Source organism: Camelus dromedarius, chromosome 23 (genome assembly GCF_036321535.1).
Source record: "Camelus dromedarius isolate mCamDro1 chromosome 23, mCamDro1.pat, whole genome shotgun sequence".
Lineage (NCBI taxonomy): Eukaryota > Metazoa > Chordata > Mammalia > Artiodactyla > Camelidae > Camelus > Camelus dromedarius.
Genome location: NC_087458.1, coordinates 6,134,688 through 6,150,174, shown reverse-complemented (window position 1 = coordinate 6,150,174; position 15,487 = coordinate 6,134,688). Strand labels below are relative to the sequence as shown.

The window sequence follows — 15,487 nt, the reverse complement described above, 5'->3', positions numbered from 1 at the left end:
GAATTAATGGAGAAAGTAAGGAATTACTTAGCAGAACTAGCTTAGGTGTTAAGGTCTGAGGTTGGTCTTGAGTGAGGCAAAAGGCAGTATAAAAACTAGTATTTCTCAAAGTGTCTGTCAGCCTGTATCATCTGCATCATCAACATCACCTGGGAGCTTGTTGAAAATGTAAATTCTCGGGCCCCACCTTAGATCTGCTGTATCAGAATCCCTGAGGTGGGCTCAGGGATCTGTGTTTTTAACAAGCTCTTTGGGCAATTCTCATACATACTAAAGTTTGGGAAGCATTGCACTAGTCTGTTTTAGACCAGGGCAGTTTAAGAAATGCTATTTGTATCCAGAATCAAAGCAGGGCTCTTTGTATCCCTGAGTTCCTGGCATTTAATTGTCATATTGATAGGCCAGAAATATGGCTTATAAATATTTTGATAAATTATATATCTATACTATATTATTAAAGAGACATTCAAGATATTTGGTGTACCATATTTCATATAATTGAAGATGCCATCTATTGTAAAACTTTTTTTAATTGAGGTGTAGTCAATTTACAATATTTCAATTTCTGGTGTACAGCATAATAGTTCAGTCATACATGTACATACATATATTTGTTTTCAAATACTTTTTCATTAGAGGTTACTACAAAATATTGAATATAGATAGTTCCTTGTGCTATACAGCAGAAACTTTTTTTTTTTATCTATTTTGTAGGTAGGAGTTAGTATCTGCAAATCTTGAGCTCCAAATGTACCCTTTCTTCCTCTGGTAACCATAAGTATGTTCTCTCTGTCTCAGTCTGTTTCTGTTTTGTAAATAAGTTCATTTGTCTTTTTTTTTAGATTTCACCTATAAGTGATATCATATCATATTTTTCTTTCTCTTTCTGGCTTACTTCACTTAGTATGACAATCTCCAGGTCCATCCATGTTGCTGCAAATGGCATTATTTTATTATTTTTTATGGCTGAGTGGTAATCCATTGTATAAATACACCACAGCTTCTTTATCCAGTTTTCTGCTGATGGACATTTAGGTTGTTTCTCTGTCTTGGCTATTGTAAGTGGTGCTGCTGTGAACATTGGGGTGCATGTGTCTTTTTGAATTAAGGTTCCCTCTGGATATAAGCCCTGGAGTGGGATTGCTGGATCATATGGTAAGTCCATTTTTAGGTGTTTGAGGAATCTCCATACTGTTTTCCATAGTGGCTGACATTTGCACCAACAGTGTAGGAGGGTTCCCTTTTCTCAATACCCTCTCCAGCATTTATCATTTGTGGACTTTTTAATGATGGCCATTCTGACTGGTGTGAGGTGATACCTCATTGTAGTTTTGATTGCCATTTCTCTGATAATTAGTGATATTGAGCATTTTTTAATGTGCCTATTGGCCATTTGTATGTCTTCATTGGAGAACTGCTTTTTTAGGTCTTCCGCCCATTTTTGGATTGGGTTGTTTGGTTTTTTTATTATTAAGTTGGGTGAGCTGCTTATGTATTCTGGAAATTAAGCCCTTGTCAGTCTCATCTTTTGCAAATATTTTCTCCCATCCCATAGGTTGTCTTTTTGGCTTTTTTTCTTTTTTTTTTCTTTTTTGGTTATCTTTGTTTTGCTTCTGGTTTCCTTTGCTATGTAAAAGTTTTTAAGTTTAATTGGGTCCCACTTGTTTATTTTTGTGTAAAGCTGTTTTTAATGTACCATTAAGAAAGAACAACATGCCAACTACACTGTGCTTTTCTTAACTTTGATCTTTTACTTTATGCCTACTGTAGAACTCTTTGACTTAATTAGATGGTTATTTTTATTATGTATTACTCTTATGCCTAACAACAAGGAAAATATGAATAAAATAAACTGGTTAAAATATTCCAGACACTACTTTAACATTTCTGCCTCATCAGAATCACTTTTTGACTAAGAATCATTAGAGTTTGGGTTTATCCCCATAACATCTTCCTCAGTGCCATGGAGACTGTTAGTGATGTAGCATTTCTTAAAATAATCAATTAAAAACAAAAATATCTAAAAGGTACTAGTTTGGACTCATAAGTTGGTTTTGCAATTATATAGAGCTGGTCTATTTTTGTCTCCAGCTTTGAAAAGGGTCCTAGCACATCTGAGTCACCACTTCTCCCACCCTGTCTCCTTAACCATATGGTTCCTAAGGAAAAGAGTGCTCCACTATTGTGTTTATTTTATTATTTTTTTATTGAAGTATAGTTGATTTACATTAGTTTCTGCTGTACAACATAGTGATTCAGTTATATATATATATATATACTCTTTGTTATTGTAGGTTATTACAAGTTATTGAATGAAATATACTTCCCTGTGCTATACAGTAGGACCTTGTTTATCTATTCTGTATCCAGTAGTCTAAGTGCTTCACTGTTGTTCACCGAGTTTTCTCCAACTACTAATACCCATTCTGCAAGTTTGACGCTGGCCCTTTCAAAGTTCTCACGTATGCAGTCAGTGACAACTATGTCATGACTGCTGCCTGACTGACAGCAATTCTTAGATGTCATCAGTTATAAGATAAAATCCCAATTTCAGAGATGTTAGAATGCCAAAAAATGAGTGTCTTAGACTCAGTGAAATATGAAATCTCAAAGATGAGAATCTTTGAGGACCATGTCATGCAGGGCAACTACAATAAATACAGAAGCATACCAAGATCAGAAAAGAAGCATTGCTTTGGTCACATATACTATTTTTAATGTAATTCCTCTTAACTACATAAATGCATTCTGATACAAGATTCATTCACATAATTGCTAGGAAAAATGTCAGATCTGGCTCTCAGCTTAGTTTTACCTAATTTGTAAATATTCCAAAGCTTAGTTTAGAAATAAACGTTCCCAATTTTGCTGTTAACACAGTTGGGTACGTAGATGATGAAGACTCCCAATGATCAGTGGCAGTCTTGGTATTCTAACAGGTGCATTCTCATCTGAATGGGAACTGGCACTCTGAAATGGTGGGTAGGGAAGGGTCATTTCGAAAGGAAAGAACATACCTAAGAGAAATTGTTCATTTGTTAGACAAATATTTATTGAATTGCCTACTAACTACAAGGCATCTGTAAAGGTAAAAAGATGTAAGCACTCCATTGGTGTTTAGGTACTTATAATTTTGTTTATGATGTTTTTGGTGATAGAACAGTAAAATTAGGGGCTATGACAGAGATGATGGATAGAGGTGAGAGACTTGAGGTGGGCATGTTCTATTTGGTAAGAGTGCTAGATTTCTTTTGATTCTTTTTGTTTTATTTTGGCTACATATTACCTCCATTTGGTAAAATCTTTAAAAAATATATAAAAGGTTATATAGTGAAAAGTAAATCTCTAATCTAATTTCTCCAAGAGACATCCACTTTTCTGTATCCTTCCAGAGGTAGTCTATGAATACATGTATATGCCTTTTTGTAGTGGGATATCTAGATTTTTCAATCTTAGATTCAGGACAAGTAGAAGAGTTTGGAGATGAGGGCATAATTTTATATGAAGAAGCTCACATGGAGGATGAAAAAAAGGTTTGAACAACTGGATGATTTTGGTGGAGAGAATATAGAATGGGGTGATCAGTATTTTTTGCACTGTGCTCAGCATGTGGTTAACGTTCAGTAAATACTTACTGTTTGATTAGTTGCTGCAGTGGATTGTAATTATACAATCAAGAGGAGTTGATTTGGAAGCTAGGACAAATACAAGAATCAGAGCAGGCAGGAAATATTTGTTACTTCTGCTGCCTCTTTTTTTGTCTGTGGCTCTCTATATATCCCTTTGGTTTTCTCAATCTTGGCTTCATTCTCTTTATTTTTTCTCCTTCCTTCTTCATCTTCCTGGGTCAACTTTTCTCTTTGTCTCATTCATTTTTCTTTATTACCTCATTCCTGTATGGGCCTGAAGTAATATGGACATGTAAATAAGAATATTCATTATATTACTTAATAAAGTTATTTGTTTTTACCTTTCAAAGCAGGTAAGTTAAATGTTTGATATTTTTCCTAATCACTCTAAATTTACTTATAAATCATACAAGGTAATTTTTTTTCTTTATGGTCAATGGCCCCGTATTGAAAAGCTTTCAGCTACTGAAGTAGTCAGATGAGTAGGCATTGTGTGCACAAACTTTTTATGTTATTTATAGAAGGTCACAGCTGCTTCTGTTCTGCCATTGCTCTGCACATTTCTCCACGGAAGATAAGGATTTAATTTCCCATTTAATTAATGCTTTATTATCCAATGCCTGATTTTCTAGTGTATATTATTTAAGCTCACCCTTCTCTCCTTTACCATCCCTGGAACACCTCCTTAATGGTATATTCTACTAGCAGATCCTGTGAGATTTCAACTTCTCTCGGTTCTTGTCCATAGGCCTCATACCTTGGCCTTCAGGTCTGTTCTTCAGTTAAATGTTAATCAAGTCGAAGATTGATTTAATTTCTAAAGTATTTTATTTAAAAAATAATTTTAGATTTACTGAAGAGAGGCAAAGATAATATAAAGATTTCCCATATACCTTTCACCCAGTTTCCCCTGATGTTCCAGTAATGTCCTTTTTCTGCTCTAGGTTCAATTAAGACATCACATTCCTAAACTAAATTGTCATGTTTCCTTAGTCTCATCTGATCTGTGACGGTTTCTCAACTTTTCCTTGTCTTTCATGACCTTGACACTTTTTTGTGACATTGATTTTTAGGAAGAAAACCACAGAAGTGAAGAAGCCTTTCATTGCATTATATCAGGGGGTATATGATAGTAACATGACTTATCACTAACGATTTTAACCTTGATCAGCTGGTTAAGGTAGTGCTTATCATATTTCTCCACTGTAAAGTTACCATTTTTCTCTTTCCATATGCTATTCATTAAAAATGATCACTAGGTTCAGCCCACATTCAAAGGAAGATAAATTAAGCTTTACCTCCTCGAGGGAGATGTGTCAAAGAAATTTGTGGACATACATTAAAAACCACCACAGTAACTAATAAATATTTGGGGAGATACTTTGATATATCCTGTTTCTCTTTAAAGTTTAGCCCACTAGTTTTTGCATTTATCCATGAATCTTGCCTGTAGTAGTTATTACTATGGAGTTCTAATGGTGATTTTCAATTTCCCTCATTCCTTCCACATTTATTAACAGCACTCTTCTGTAAGAAAGACATCTTATATCTTACAAATAACTTATTTATTCGTTCATTCAGTATTTACATAAATTTTGACTCATGGACATTTGTTTTAGTTTTGGTTTATAATTCAATACTATCGTAATTCATTTTGTTACTCCAGTTTTTCTAGCTTTGGTGATTGGGAGCTCTTTTGGGTTGGCTCCTGTGTCCTTTGGGCTTGCCCCCATTTTAATTAAGGAATTAATTTTAGTACTTCTTACTTCTTAGCACTACAAGGTGAACCAGACCCATCTTGTATTTTTCCTGCCCAGTCACTTCCTCAGAGTTCTGTTTCTTTTTGTTAGAGAACTATATTTAGAAATCAAGATCTGTTTGCTGCTGTATTCATGGCTACTGGAGTGTCACTGCTTCTGGGCCCTCTTAGCAGACGAGCGCTAGGAAATATATGTATGTATACTAACCAATGTATGTACCCATATCTGTACTTATTTCTGTATCTATCTATCATGTATATGCAACATGACATGTATTAAACATGAGCTCATACTGATATCTTTGGTTCTAATCCTATACCACAGGGTAATTTCTTTCTCTGACAGTGAGAAACCTGACACTCATTATCTACAGTATATTTACTTATTTGTTGAGCTCTAATATAAATATAAAGTCGTTTCAAGATGATTAATTCAATTTTATGTTTCTTATGAAAAGGAATATGGTTTTTCCTGAAATAGCATATTTTGATGTTTCTTAGCCTTTTTTTGAGGGGCATTTACCTATGTTATCTGATTCACATTCTCCTTTAATTAAAAAATTCCATAAAAGCAGATCTACAGCTAGGGACAGAGTTTACTCCTGATGTCCATTAGTAATTAAAGGTATTGTAGTGGTAGTTACTTTGTTTTCTATTTCTTGTAGATGAAGCTAAAACTAAAATGTATAGTTGTAACAGCAGAACAGATCGGCTACGTAGGTGGTTCTCTAACACATGGTAAATGTGACAGGTGGGAATATTGTTAAAAGATAGTAGAAAATAATTTTTATTTCATCCTCATTTCATTCCATACTGTTTGGATTTGTGTTTCTGAATTTCATTATGGCTATATTGACTGGAAATCTAGTTGGGTCTAATAAATGGTTCCAAGGCTTTTTAATCTCATGGTCCAGAATACAAATTTGAAAGAAATAAAGTGAGAGAGAGAAATTTATTGGCAGGCAGGACTGACATATGGTTGCCACCCTTTACTTTCCTAAATAAATACATTTTTTTAGAAATCTACTCTTATCATAATTTCATAAAAGAAAAAATGTTTTAATACTTCAAAAGTAATATAGAATGTAAGGATAAAGTATGTTCATTTAAAATAAATACATTTAATTTTATTACTATTTTAAAATTCTTTTCTCATTTTTCCATGGATGAATGAAAACATCATTATAGATCAATATTTGGGAACCACTGGTCTAGTGGTTCTTTTTGTAAACAGATGCTCTTACATTTTGTTGCTGTACTGTTTTCTTCCACAGGTTGAAAGGAACTGTTACAGCCTTTCTTTTTCTTAATATTTAGAATAAAACTTTTGAGTGTGTGAGATAGTTAATAGATTCATGATCTGTTGAATTAAATTCTCAGTTTTTGGTTTCATCATAGTGACTGACCATGAACTGCGCTGTGATGTTAAGGTTGATGTGATAGACAGCATTGAAATTATATCTCGATCCCGGGAACTCTATGTAGATGATTCACCACTGGAACTGATGGTGAGGGCATTGGATGCTGAAGGTAAAGAACATCAGAGGATTCAACAAAATTATGTAGAATAAAGAATACTCCTTTGTGTTTGGCACTTGGAAACAGCAACTTGAGAGATAAAAGTAAATTGGAAATAATTTTTATTTTCTCATATGAAGTTCATGTACATGAGGAATTAATCATTCTGAGGATGGTTTGGTGTTTTAGCTACATACTTTCATAAAAATTTCCTACTATATTTAATTATTGGTTATCTCAGAAGTTTTCTTAAAAATCCAAATTCTCCTGCTGAGCTTCTGCTAATGGTCCCTAGATCAGCAATTAAGAACATTTTTTAGAATTTATTATGAGCTCTGTTTTGATCAGCTTACTAGCTATAGGCCAGGAGAATTAAATGTAAACCTGTGAAAAAGTTTTATAATTTAAAGTTTATTTTTCTTGATACTGATTTTATATTGCTTTTTAATATACTATACTAATGCTATATTACATAAAAAACATTTAAATGTATTGCTTTCTTTATAAGCCAGCAAAGAGTGATTTTTTAAATCTGAAAAAATGAATATATTAGAAGTATTCAAATCAAGTTTTTATTAAAAATTTGTTGAAGGGACCAGGATGTAGGGATGCCTGTCAACCCTGAGTTAGACTATAAGGTGGACCTTATAGAGAAAGGAACAGAAAGAGTGCCATAATTTTGTCAACTAGAGGTTAATCAGGTTGAGTCCTTTTTACTTTCAGAAAGCTTATGCAGCAACAGCACTTATATTGTTAGTGTAGGGGTCTTCCTGGTATATGTGTTTTAGTTCATTAATGATAGTGCTTCTATTTGTTAATGAAGGAGGCCTAAAAGTAAGTCTATTTAGGTTTCCCTTTCTTGTTAAAGATACCTGAATATTTTTAAATATGTGATTCTGCTTGTCTACTTTTGGCTTGCTCTACAGGAAACACTTTTAGTAGTTTGGCAGGGATGATGTTTGAGTGGAGCATTGCCCAGGATAACGAATCAGCAAGAGAAGAACTGTCTAGCAAAATTAGGTAATTTTGAAGCCAAACAACCATCTGACTTTGAAGGAAACATCTACCTTTGGGTGGTACACTTAACAGTGGTCATTTGTGTGGGCTTTGATAATCCTTTTGTCTGGACTTGTTTGGAACAGATAAATTTACCACAGGGAAATGTCTTTGATAGAATGACATATGGTATGGGTATAGGTGACTTTATCATGGCTTAATTTGAGCCACTGCAGAGGAGTTCATGAGCTGGGGACTATACAATTATTTGGGTCAGGTGTGTCTTCTGGCAGTTTTGCTGTTCAAGCTGTCTGCACATGTGAAATACAGTGAGTGGATAATAGTATGAAATTTTGTCTTCAGTACCAAGTAATAGCTCTCAGACAATCCAAGTTTTAGTCCTACAACAGTTTTAGCCAGAAGCATATTAAATTCTTTCCTTCTGTCTAGTCCTTGTGGAAAACAAATTTTTAAACTTTTTACACTATATAGACATTGAAGAGACTGTTTAAAATCTCTTAGGGCCTTTTGGAAGAAGATGAATTGTTTGATTCTACTAGAGACAGACCTTATTTTATCTCTTTAGGATTTTGAAATACTCTGAAGCAGAATATTCTCCCCCAGTGTATATAGCTGAGATGGAAAAGGAAAAGAAACAAGGAGATATGATTTTGGTGTCTGGGATTAGAACTGGTGCTGCTGTTATAAAAGTTCGAATTTATGAACCATTCTATAAGGTAAAAAGTTCATGCTATAAACTTGCATTTAATAGTCTTCCCTATGCAAAATATAGTTTATGTTTGTCTATAGTAGAAGCCGTCTAACCTGATGTGATTTGGGCCAGTAGTTGGTCATTTATTTGAAAAAGTCGTTTACAGTGGATAAACAATTTTTAAAAACTTGTCTTCCTAAAACATGTTATTACCTAATTACTATTACAAATACAACTGGCATTTTCTCTTAAAACTTGTAACTGCATTTTATTCACCAATTCTTTGGTGTAAGGCCAAGGCCTTTCTTTGGCTACAGGTTTTCTGGTTAGAAATATACATACTCATTCTTGCATAAATTACAATTTCTAGTTTCTTTTTTTTTTTCATTTTTATTTTATTTTATAGTCAAGTGAAAAATTAGACATGTGTGAAGCAATTTGAGTACAGAATTCTGTATTTTTCAAGGATTTTCCCCCCAATTATTTTACATTTCTCACCTACACCTAATTTGATAGTATATTTTAGCAACTTGCCTTTAACTCCTTTTCAAAACATTTTAATTTTTTATAGAAATAACAACTATCTTTTTGTACAGTTAAAAAATATACATATATAGTTATAATTAAAATTGCAACTGACATAAACAGGGTTGGGAAAAACAAATGCCTTTTGGTAAGCCTTTAATTCAAATGGCAGGGACTTGTGCGTGGACATCCTAGAAAGCAGCCTACTAACCTCATTTTGGGTAAAACTTCACAAGAATCAATATGTTCAACAAGGAATATAGAGTAACAATCTGGAAAGTCAGTTCACAGGAGGTTGGTTAAAAGAATTTCTGTGACATATAGATAAGTCTTACCTTTTCCCATTTCAGCATACTTGCCTTTTTTTTAAAAATCTACTTGCTCTTCTCCTTTAGAAAGCTTGTCATTTTTTATTCTTTGTTTGAGTGACTTAGTTAATAAGTGACTTAGAAAGCTAATATCATATTAATATTCATGATCACTTTTTAAGGCTAACTGAAATTATGACCTGTGATTAGGAAAGCATTTTTAATCTTTATAAAATATTTTAGAAGAAACTTATTACAAGGAAGATGACCTTGAGGATTTTGCCTGTGGAAACTCTGTTTTTTTCCTTCTTTTAGAAAGTGGCAGCAGCACTGATACGTCTGCTTGTTTTGGAGAATATATTTTTTATACCATCCCATGATATTTATCTCTTAGTAGGAGCATATATTAAATACAGAGTTGCAAAAATGGTTCAGGGAAGAATGACAGGTATGGTGATTAATCTTTTCCTAAGATAACATTTCCCAAACCCTTTCTGCTGATAAGAGAAGCAACTCCACATTATGTATGCAAAACACTTCTTTGTGTTTTTAGATTTTGTGATAAAGTACAGTCAACCCTTGAACAACATGGGTTTGAATTGTGCAGGTCCACTTATATGCGGATTTTTTCCCAATAAATACTGCAGTACCATGCATGGTTAGCTGAATGTGTGAATGCAGAACTGGGGTAATGGACGGCTGACTAGTATGTGGATTTTCCACTGTGTGGTGGTGGTGGAGGGGGCCGGTGTCAGTGCCTCTAATTCCTGCGTTGTACAAAGATCAACCATATTCCTTAATTACTGTACTTGAGCTAATACTGAGCAGAGATAGTCCCCATATCTTGAACAGGCTAATGCTATTGTTCAGTTATTATTCTTCTTCTGTGCCCATAGGCATCTGAATTGTCTATTAAAACAACAAGCAAAAGTTTACTAGCTTTCATAGGGCAAGTGCAGAAACTTTACCACAGAAGGGACCTGAATAATCTTTACGAAAGTTGTTTCTTAAGAAACTCAGGTCATTAACTGAAAACTTAATACTCTGTTGACCCCAAAAGCCCCACTGAGTTTATAAAGCATCCGTTAGCATTAGTCTTTTACTTACTTACCTAGTCCGGATCCCTTCTCCTCCTCTTGGTTTACTGGTTTTTAAGAATACAAGCAATATCAACAATAAACTCAGATAGTATTCTCCCCAAAATGGCTACATGTAGAAATTCATCATAGTAGGAAGGAAATTAAAAGCAGATCATGCTCTTCTTTAGGCCTGCTTCCTCTTATAATCCAATACACCATTGTCTGTTGGAATGGCTGCTCTTGGTACATTTATGTATCTTTCATGTCTTACAGAGGTGGAATTTCCCCTGGAACATTATACACTGGAGTTGCAAGACCATAGAGTTTCATGTAATGTGTCTCTTTCTGGGAAAGTGGCTTTACTGGATGAGAAAACCGCCATGGTGACTGCTGTCCAACTGGGCCAAACTAACCTTGTCTTTGTCCATAAAAGTATCCTTTTGTTCAAGTTTTAGCTGTCAATCTATGTTTCCTGGAGCATGCTGGACATGTTCCTTGGTAAAATAATTTGTTAAGCATGATTATAATACTATTGCACTCATTTTCTATAAGTTCTACATTTAACCAAGCAGTATAAATTATTGTCATAATTTCTAACAAAGGGTAGGGAGAGAAGAGTATTTGGAACTTGAGATCTGTTGACTTCAGAGCTTATGTGCAATCTCAATCAAATTCTAATTAGGAGACTGGGGGAAAACAGAGTTTGGAGGAATTGTGTAAATTTTATTTAACTTGTTCTTTCCTCTTTTCACATGAATAATTGAGAAAAGATGGTATTGTCTGTGGTAGATAATTAATATTCATTAAACTGAGTCAAGAGAATCTTTAAAAATTCACTAAACCTGCTATGTAAGAATTGAACGAAGAGAGATACATAGAGCTCTACTATAGTCAATGGAAACAAAACAGTATAAAGATTTAAATGATCAGAATATTGAAATTTTCAGAGAATTCAAAAAAATCATAAAATTCTCTCTCAGTGTTTGATTTTAAAATATTTCCTATTTTTTGAATATTTGAATCCCAAATAAATTCATTCAGCAAATACCTACTCTGTTTCTCTTGTATGTTCAACGTTGTTGTAAGTGCAGAGGATACAAACTGTTATGCTCAGGTAGTTACAGAAGTCCTCTCTGATAAGGCCACATTGAAGCAATGAACCATACAGATATCTGGGGGAAAGAGCGCCTGGAAGAGGAAACAGCAATTGCAAAGGTTCTGAACCAGGAGCAATTTTGGCATGTCTAAAGAAGGGCAAGGAAGACGCTGAGGCTGAGTGCAGAGTCGGGAAAGTAGTAGAAGAGGTAACAGAGTAGGAGAGCAAGTGAATTGTGTAGGGCTTAGTAGGCTTACTCTGAGTAAGAACCCATCAGGCTTGGAAGGTACAGTATTTTTTGTAGAATAGTGTTAATTAGTTGTTTATATTGTTTGTCTAAAACATATTGAGGAGTTTTGGTTGAAAGTTGTTTGTTCTCTAGTCATTTTAAGGTGCCTAGGGCATTTGTCAGCAAATACAGTAGTACCTACAAAATACATCATTTGATATTTATTGAACCATAGCTCTGTGTCAAGCACTTCCCTGAATTCTCCAAGCAGATTTACCATGATTTTTTTTCCATATTCTCAGTTCATATTGTTATTTATTCCAAAGTAGTAAATACTAAAATATTTATAAATTATATTTATCTATTTATATGTCTTTCTTGAGGACATGAATGGTGACTATTCATAATTTGTTCCAGCGTCTGGTTTAGGATGGCTGGTGGTACTGTTCATAGAGATAGGTAATATAAAAGAAGGAGCAGGTTAAGGGAAAAGAAAACTAGTTTAGTTTTTCACACATTAACTTGAAGTATCTGTGGGATAGACATCCAAGCAGAAATTTTATTATATCTCTGGAGGAGAAAGATTCAGGATGAGGGTAGATATTTGAAAGTTATCAGTTTATAGACAGGTGTTAATTGAAGCTATTGTTGTAGACAAAAGTCCACTAGGGAGAATATATGGAGTGAGAGAAGAGGGCCAAAGACAGAACTGTGAAATGCCAGCTTTTGAGGTTCATGTGGAAGAGGAGGAACTCTAAAGGAGGCCCAGAAAGAATGTTTAAAAGGTAGTAGGAAAACCAGGAGAGAGGAGTTTCTTGGTTAACCAGCTGAGGAATTTACAAAGAGAATGTTCCTCAGGTGAAATAGGCAGAGATAAAGACTGAAATAAAGATAAAGACTGAAAGCCTATAGTAACTAGGAAGTCTTGGGTCACTTCTTCAATAAAAATAGCTTGGCTTTAAAAAGAAGAAGAAAAACAAGGTAGATGTTTGAAAAAGATATGAGAACTTTTTTGAGATAAGAGAAACTAGAACATGTCTATAAGTTAAATAGAGAGCAGAGATAATGGAAGAAAAGAGAGCCAGTTGATGGAGCAAGATATCTAAGGGCAAGAGAAAATGAGATTCAGAGCAGATGGAAGGATTAGATGAAAAGCAGGTATCTTATTCTGATATTGGAGGAATGAACTGGTTTATAGACCTACTGAGATCTGTTTCCTCATCTGTAAAGTGAAAGGAATGATGTGCTTCTGAATTTTCTTCTAGCTTATATTTTATGAATATTATATTTATGAATATTATGTTTTAAAATATTGTAATTATATTTTATGGATACTACGTATCAGAACCAAACCTAGATTGGCACAGATTGCCTATCTCTTGTTTTAACGAATAGATACAAATAATTTTAATTAGCATATCAGTTGTATGTATATTCAGTAGCTTACTTGGAGTACTGGGACAGCTTTAAAAATTTGATCCCTCAAATAGGTGAAATATTTTACTTCCATTATCACTGTAGATAATATACTTCTAAATTGTACCCTCACACATGACTGAATTAATAGAATTTCTAAATTATTGTACTTTAAAATAATGAGTGTCTTCAGTCATTTCAGAAATATATTTCTCAGAGCAGGAATAATTTCTTCTTAGCTTTTGGGTGTAGTATATTTTTGAGAGAGAAGCACATTACTAATTCAATTCTGTATAGACCAATAACAGAATAAATTTGTATTTCTGCTAGAATTTAACTGAAGGGAATAATGGGTAGTATGATGTGTAAGTGACCTAGAAGCATCTTTGGTGGCAAAGAGAAAATATTTTGGTATTAAGGAATTACCTCAGATAATAGAAAATCAACTAGTGATTTTTTTAAATTGAAGTAGTCATTTTACAATATTGTGTTAATTTCTGGTATACAGCATTGTGATTCAGTTATACTCAACTAGTGATTTTTAAAACTGTCTGCAGAGCCCAAGGCAAGTTGCTGGCATGGATGGCAAGTCATGCCTCTCCCTCCCTCTCCATCTACCACTGTCCATTTCTTCAGCCGAGAGCAATGCCACTTTGTCCTGCTTTCCATAATGGGCTCCTATGTAAGAATTTTTTTGGAGAAAGGGCTCTGCAGCTAAATGAATATTAAAAACATGGAGTATGATCTTTTTCTCTCATCTTCCTTGTATTTGATATTCAAGAATACCTGATTCCTGTGATTCCCTCAGTATTTCCTAAGCATGTACACATTTAAGTTTTGCTTTCCAAAGGATAATAAAAGATAGAATTTTTGTTTGTGGGTTTATTTATTTATTTTTAGTAGCTTACTCTAGCTTATATGATTTCCTTAAACTCTATATGATTTCCTTAAGCAAAAATTAAGATGTCCATATGCGATCTGTGTCTGGACTCCCAAATTGCACCATATATGTTGTAGAGCCTGGATTTTTAGGTATTTTTAGATAATTATTTTCAGAAATCCAAATAATTTAAAGTATTTCACTGAAATGAGTGCATTAAAAACTAGAGTGCTTCATTTTGAGACTTAACTGATTTCAAATTCAACCTTACTTTGACATGTTTTCTCACATTTTTCGGATTAAATGCTTTCTGCAAGAGTAAAGCATCTTGAAACATATTGTGAAAAAATGTCAAGATCCGTGTAATTCAACTTTGGGTTAGGAAAAGACACTTTATACAAGGGAAAAAGAAACCTAATGTCCTTAAGCCATGTGAAACAATGAATATGACTGAAAGAAGCTGAAATCTTACCTGACATATCAGGAATGAGGAAACTTGTGGGTTTTGAGGGGTTTTTTTTGTATACATATTTAAGTTAGAGCATATCTTTTTATTTGTTTGTTTTTGTTTATTTTTTTTTTATTGAAGTGTAGTCAGTTTACAATGTTGTGTCAGTTTCTGGTGTACAGCATAATGCTTCAGTCATACATGAACTTTCATATATTCGTTTTCATATTCTTTTTCACCATAAGTTACTACAAGATATTGAATATAGTTCCCTGTGCTATACAGTGGAAACTTGTTTATCTATTTTATATATATTAGTATCTGCAAATCTCGAACTCCAAATTTATCCCTTCCTGCCCCCTTTCTCCCCTGGTAACCATAAGTTTGTTTTCTATGTCTGTGAATCTGTTTCTGGTTTGTAAATAAGTAAATAACTTTTTTTTTTTTTTTAGATTCCACATATAAGTGATAACATATGGTATTTTTCTTTCTGTTTCTGGTGAGAGCATTTCTTTATACCTGAGATGATCTAAGTTAAACCAGGATCTTTGGATATCCAAATTATTATACAATTTAGTAGAAGGGACTAAAGGATCTACTTTGGAAATCATCTTCATCTATTATTTAAAGAGTTTTGCTCTTTAAATGGCTTTTTAAAGGTTATCTTTTTTATTTCATTGTAGAAAAATATTGGCCTCTTCTAATATTTTTGTTTGTTGATTTCTGTACAGGTTTCACAGTCCAACCTGGAGACCGATGGAGTCTAGAGGTGGGACAGGTGTATGTTATTACAGTAGAAGTATTTGATAAAAGCAGCACAAAGGTCTATATTTCAGATGTAAGTGTATCTTTTGTATTTTTCTAGCCCCTTTATAGGTAACTCCTTGAGTGG

The 15,487-nt window shown here is 33.7% G+C and overlaps 1 protein-coding gene across 1 annotated transcript in view; it reads left to right on the top strand.

The window, feature by feature from the left end:
- Window positions 1–15,487, top strand: part of NUP210L (nucleoporin 210 like) — a 69,384-nt gene that overhangs the window by 2,731 nt on the left and 51,166 nt on the right. Inside the window, exons 3-9 of the mRNA XM_010980332.3 lie at window positions 6,787–6,918; window positions 7,833–7,926; window positions 8,489–8,639; window positions 9,763–9,895; window positions 10,800–10,958; window positions 14,231–14,299; window positions 15,327–15,433. Coding sequence (XP_010978634.3) covers window positions 6,787–6,918; window positions 7,833–7,926; window positions 8,489–8,639; window positions 9,763–9,895; window positions 10,800–10,958; window positions 14,231–14,299; window positions 15,327–15,433 — 845 coding nt within the window. The remainder of the gene's footprint in view (window positions 1–6,786; window positions 6,919–7,832; window positions 7,927–8,488; window positions 8,640–9,762; window positions 9,896–10,799; window positions 10,959–14,230; window positions 14,300–15,326; window positions 15,434–15,487) is intronic.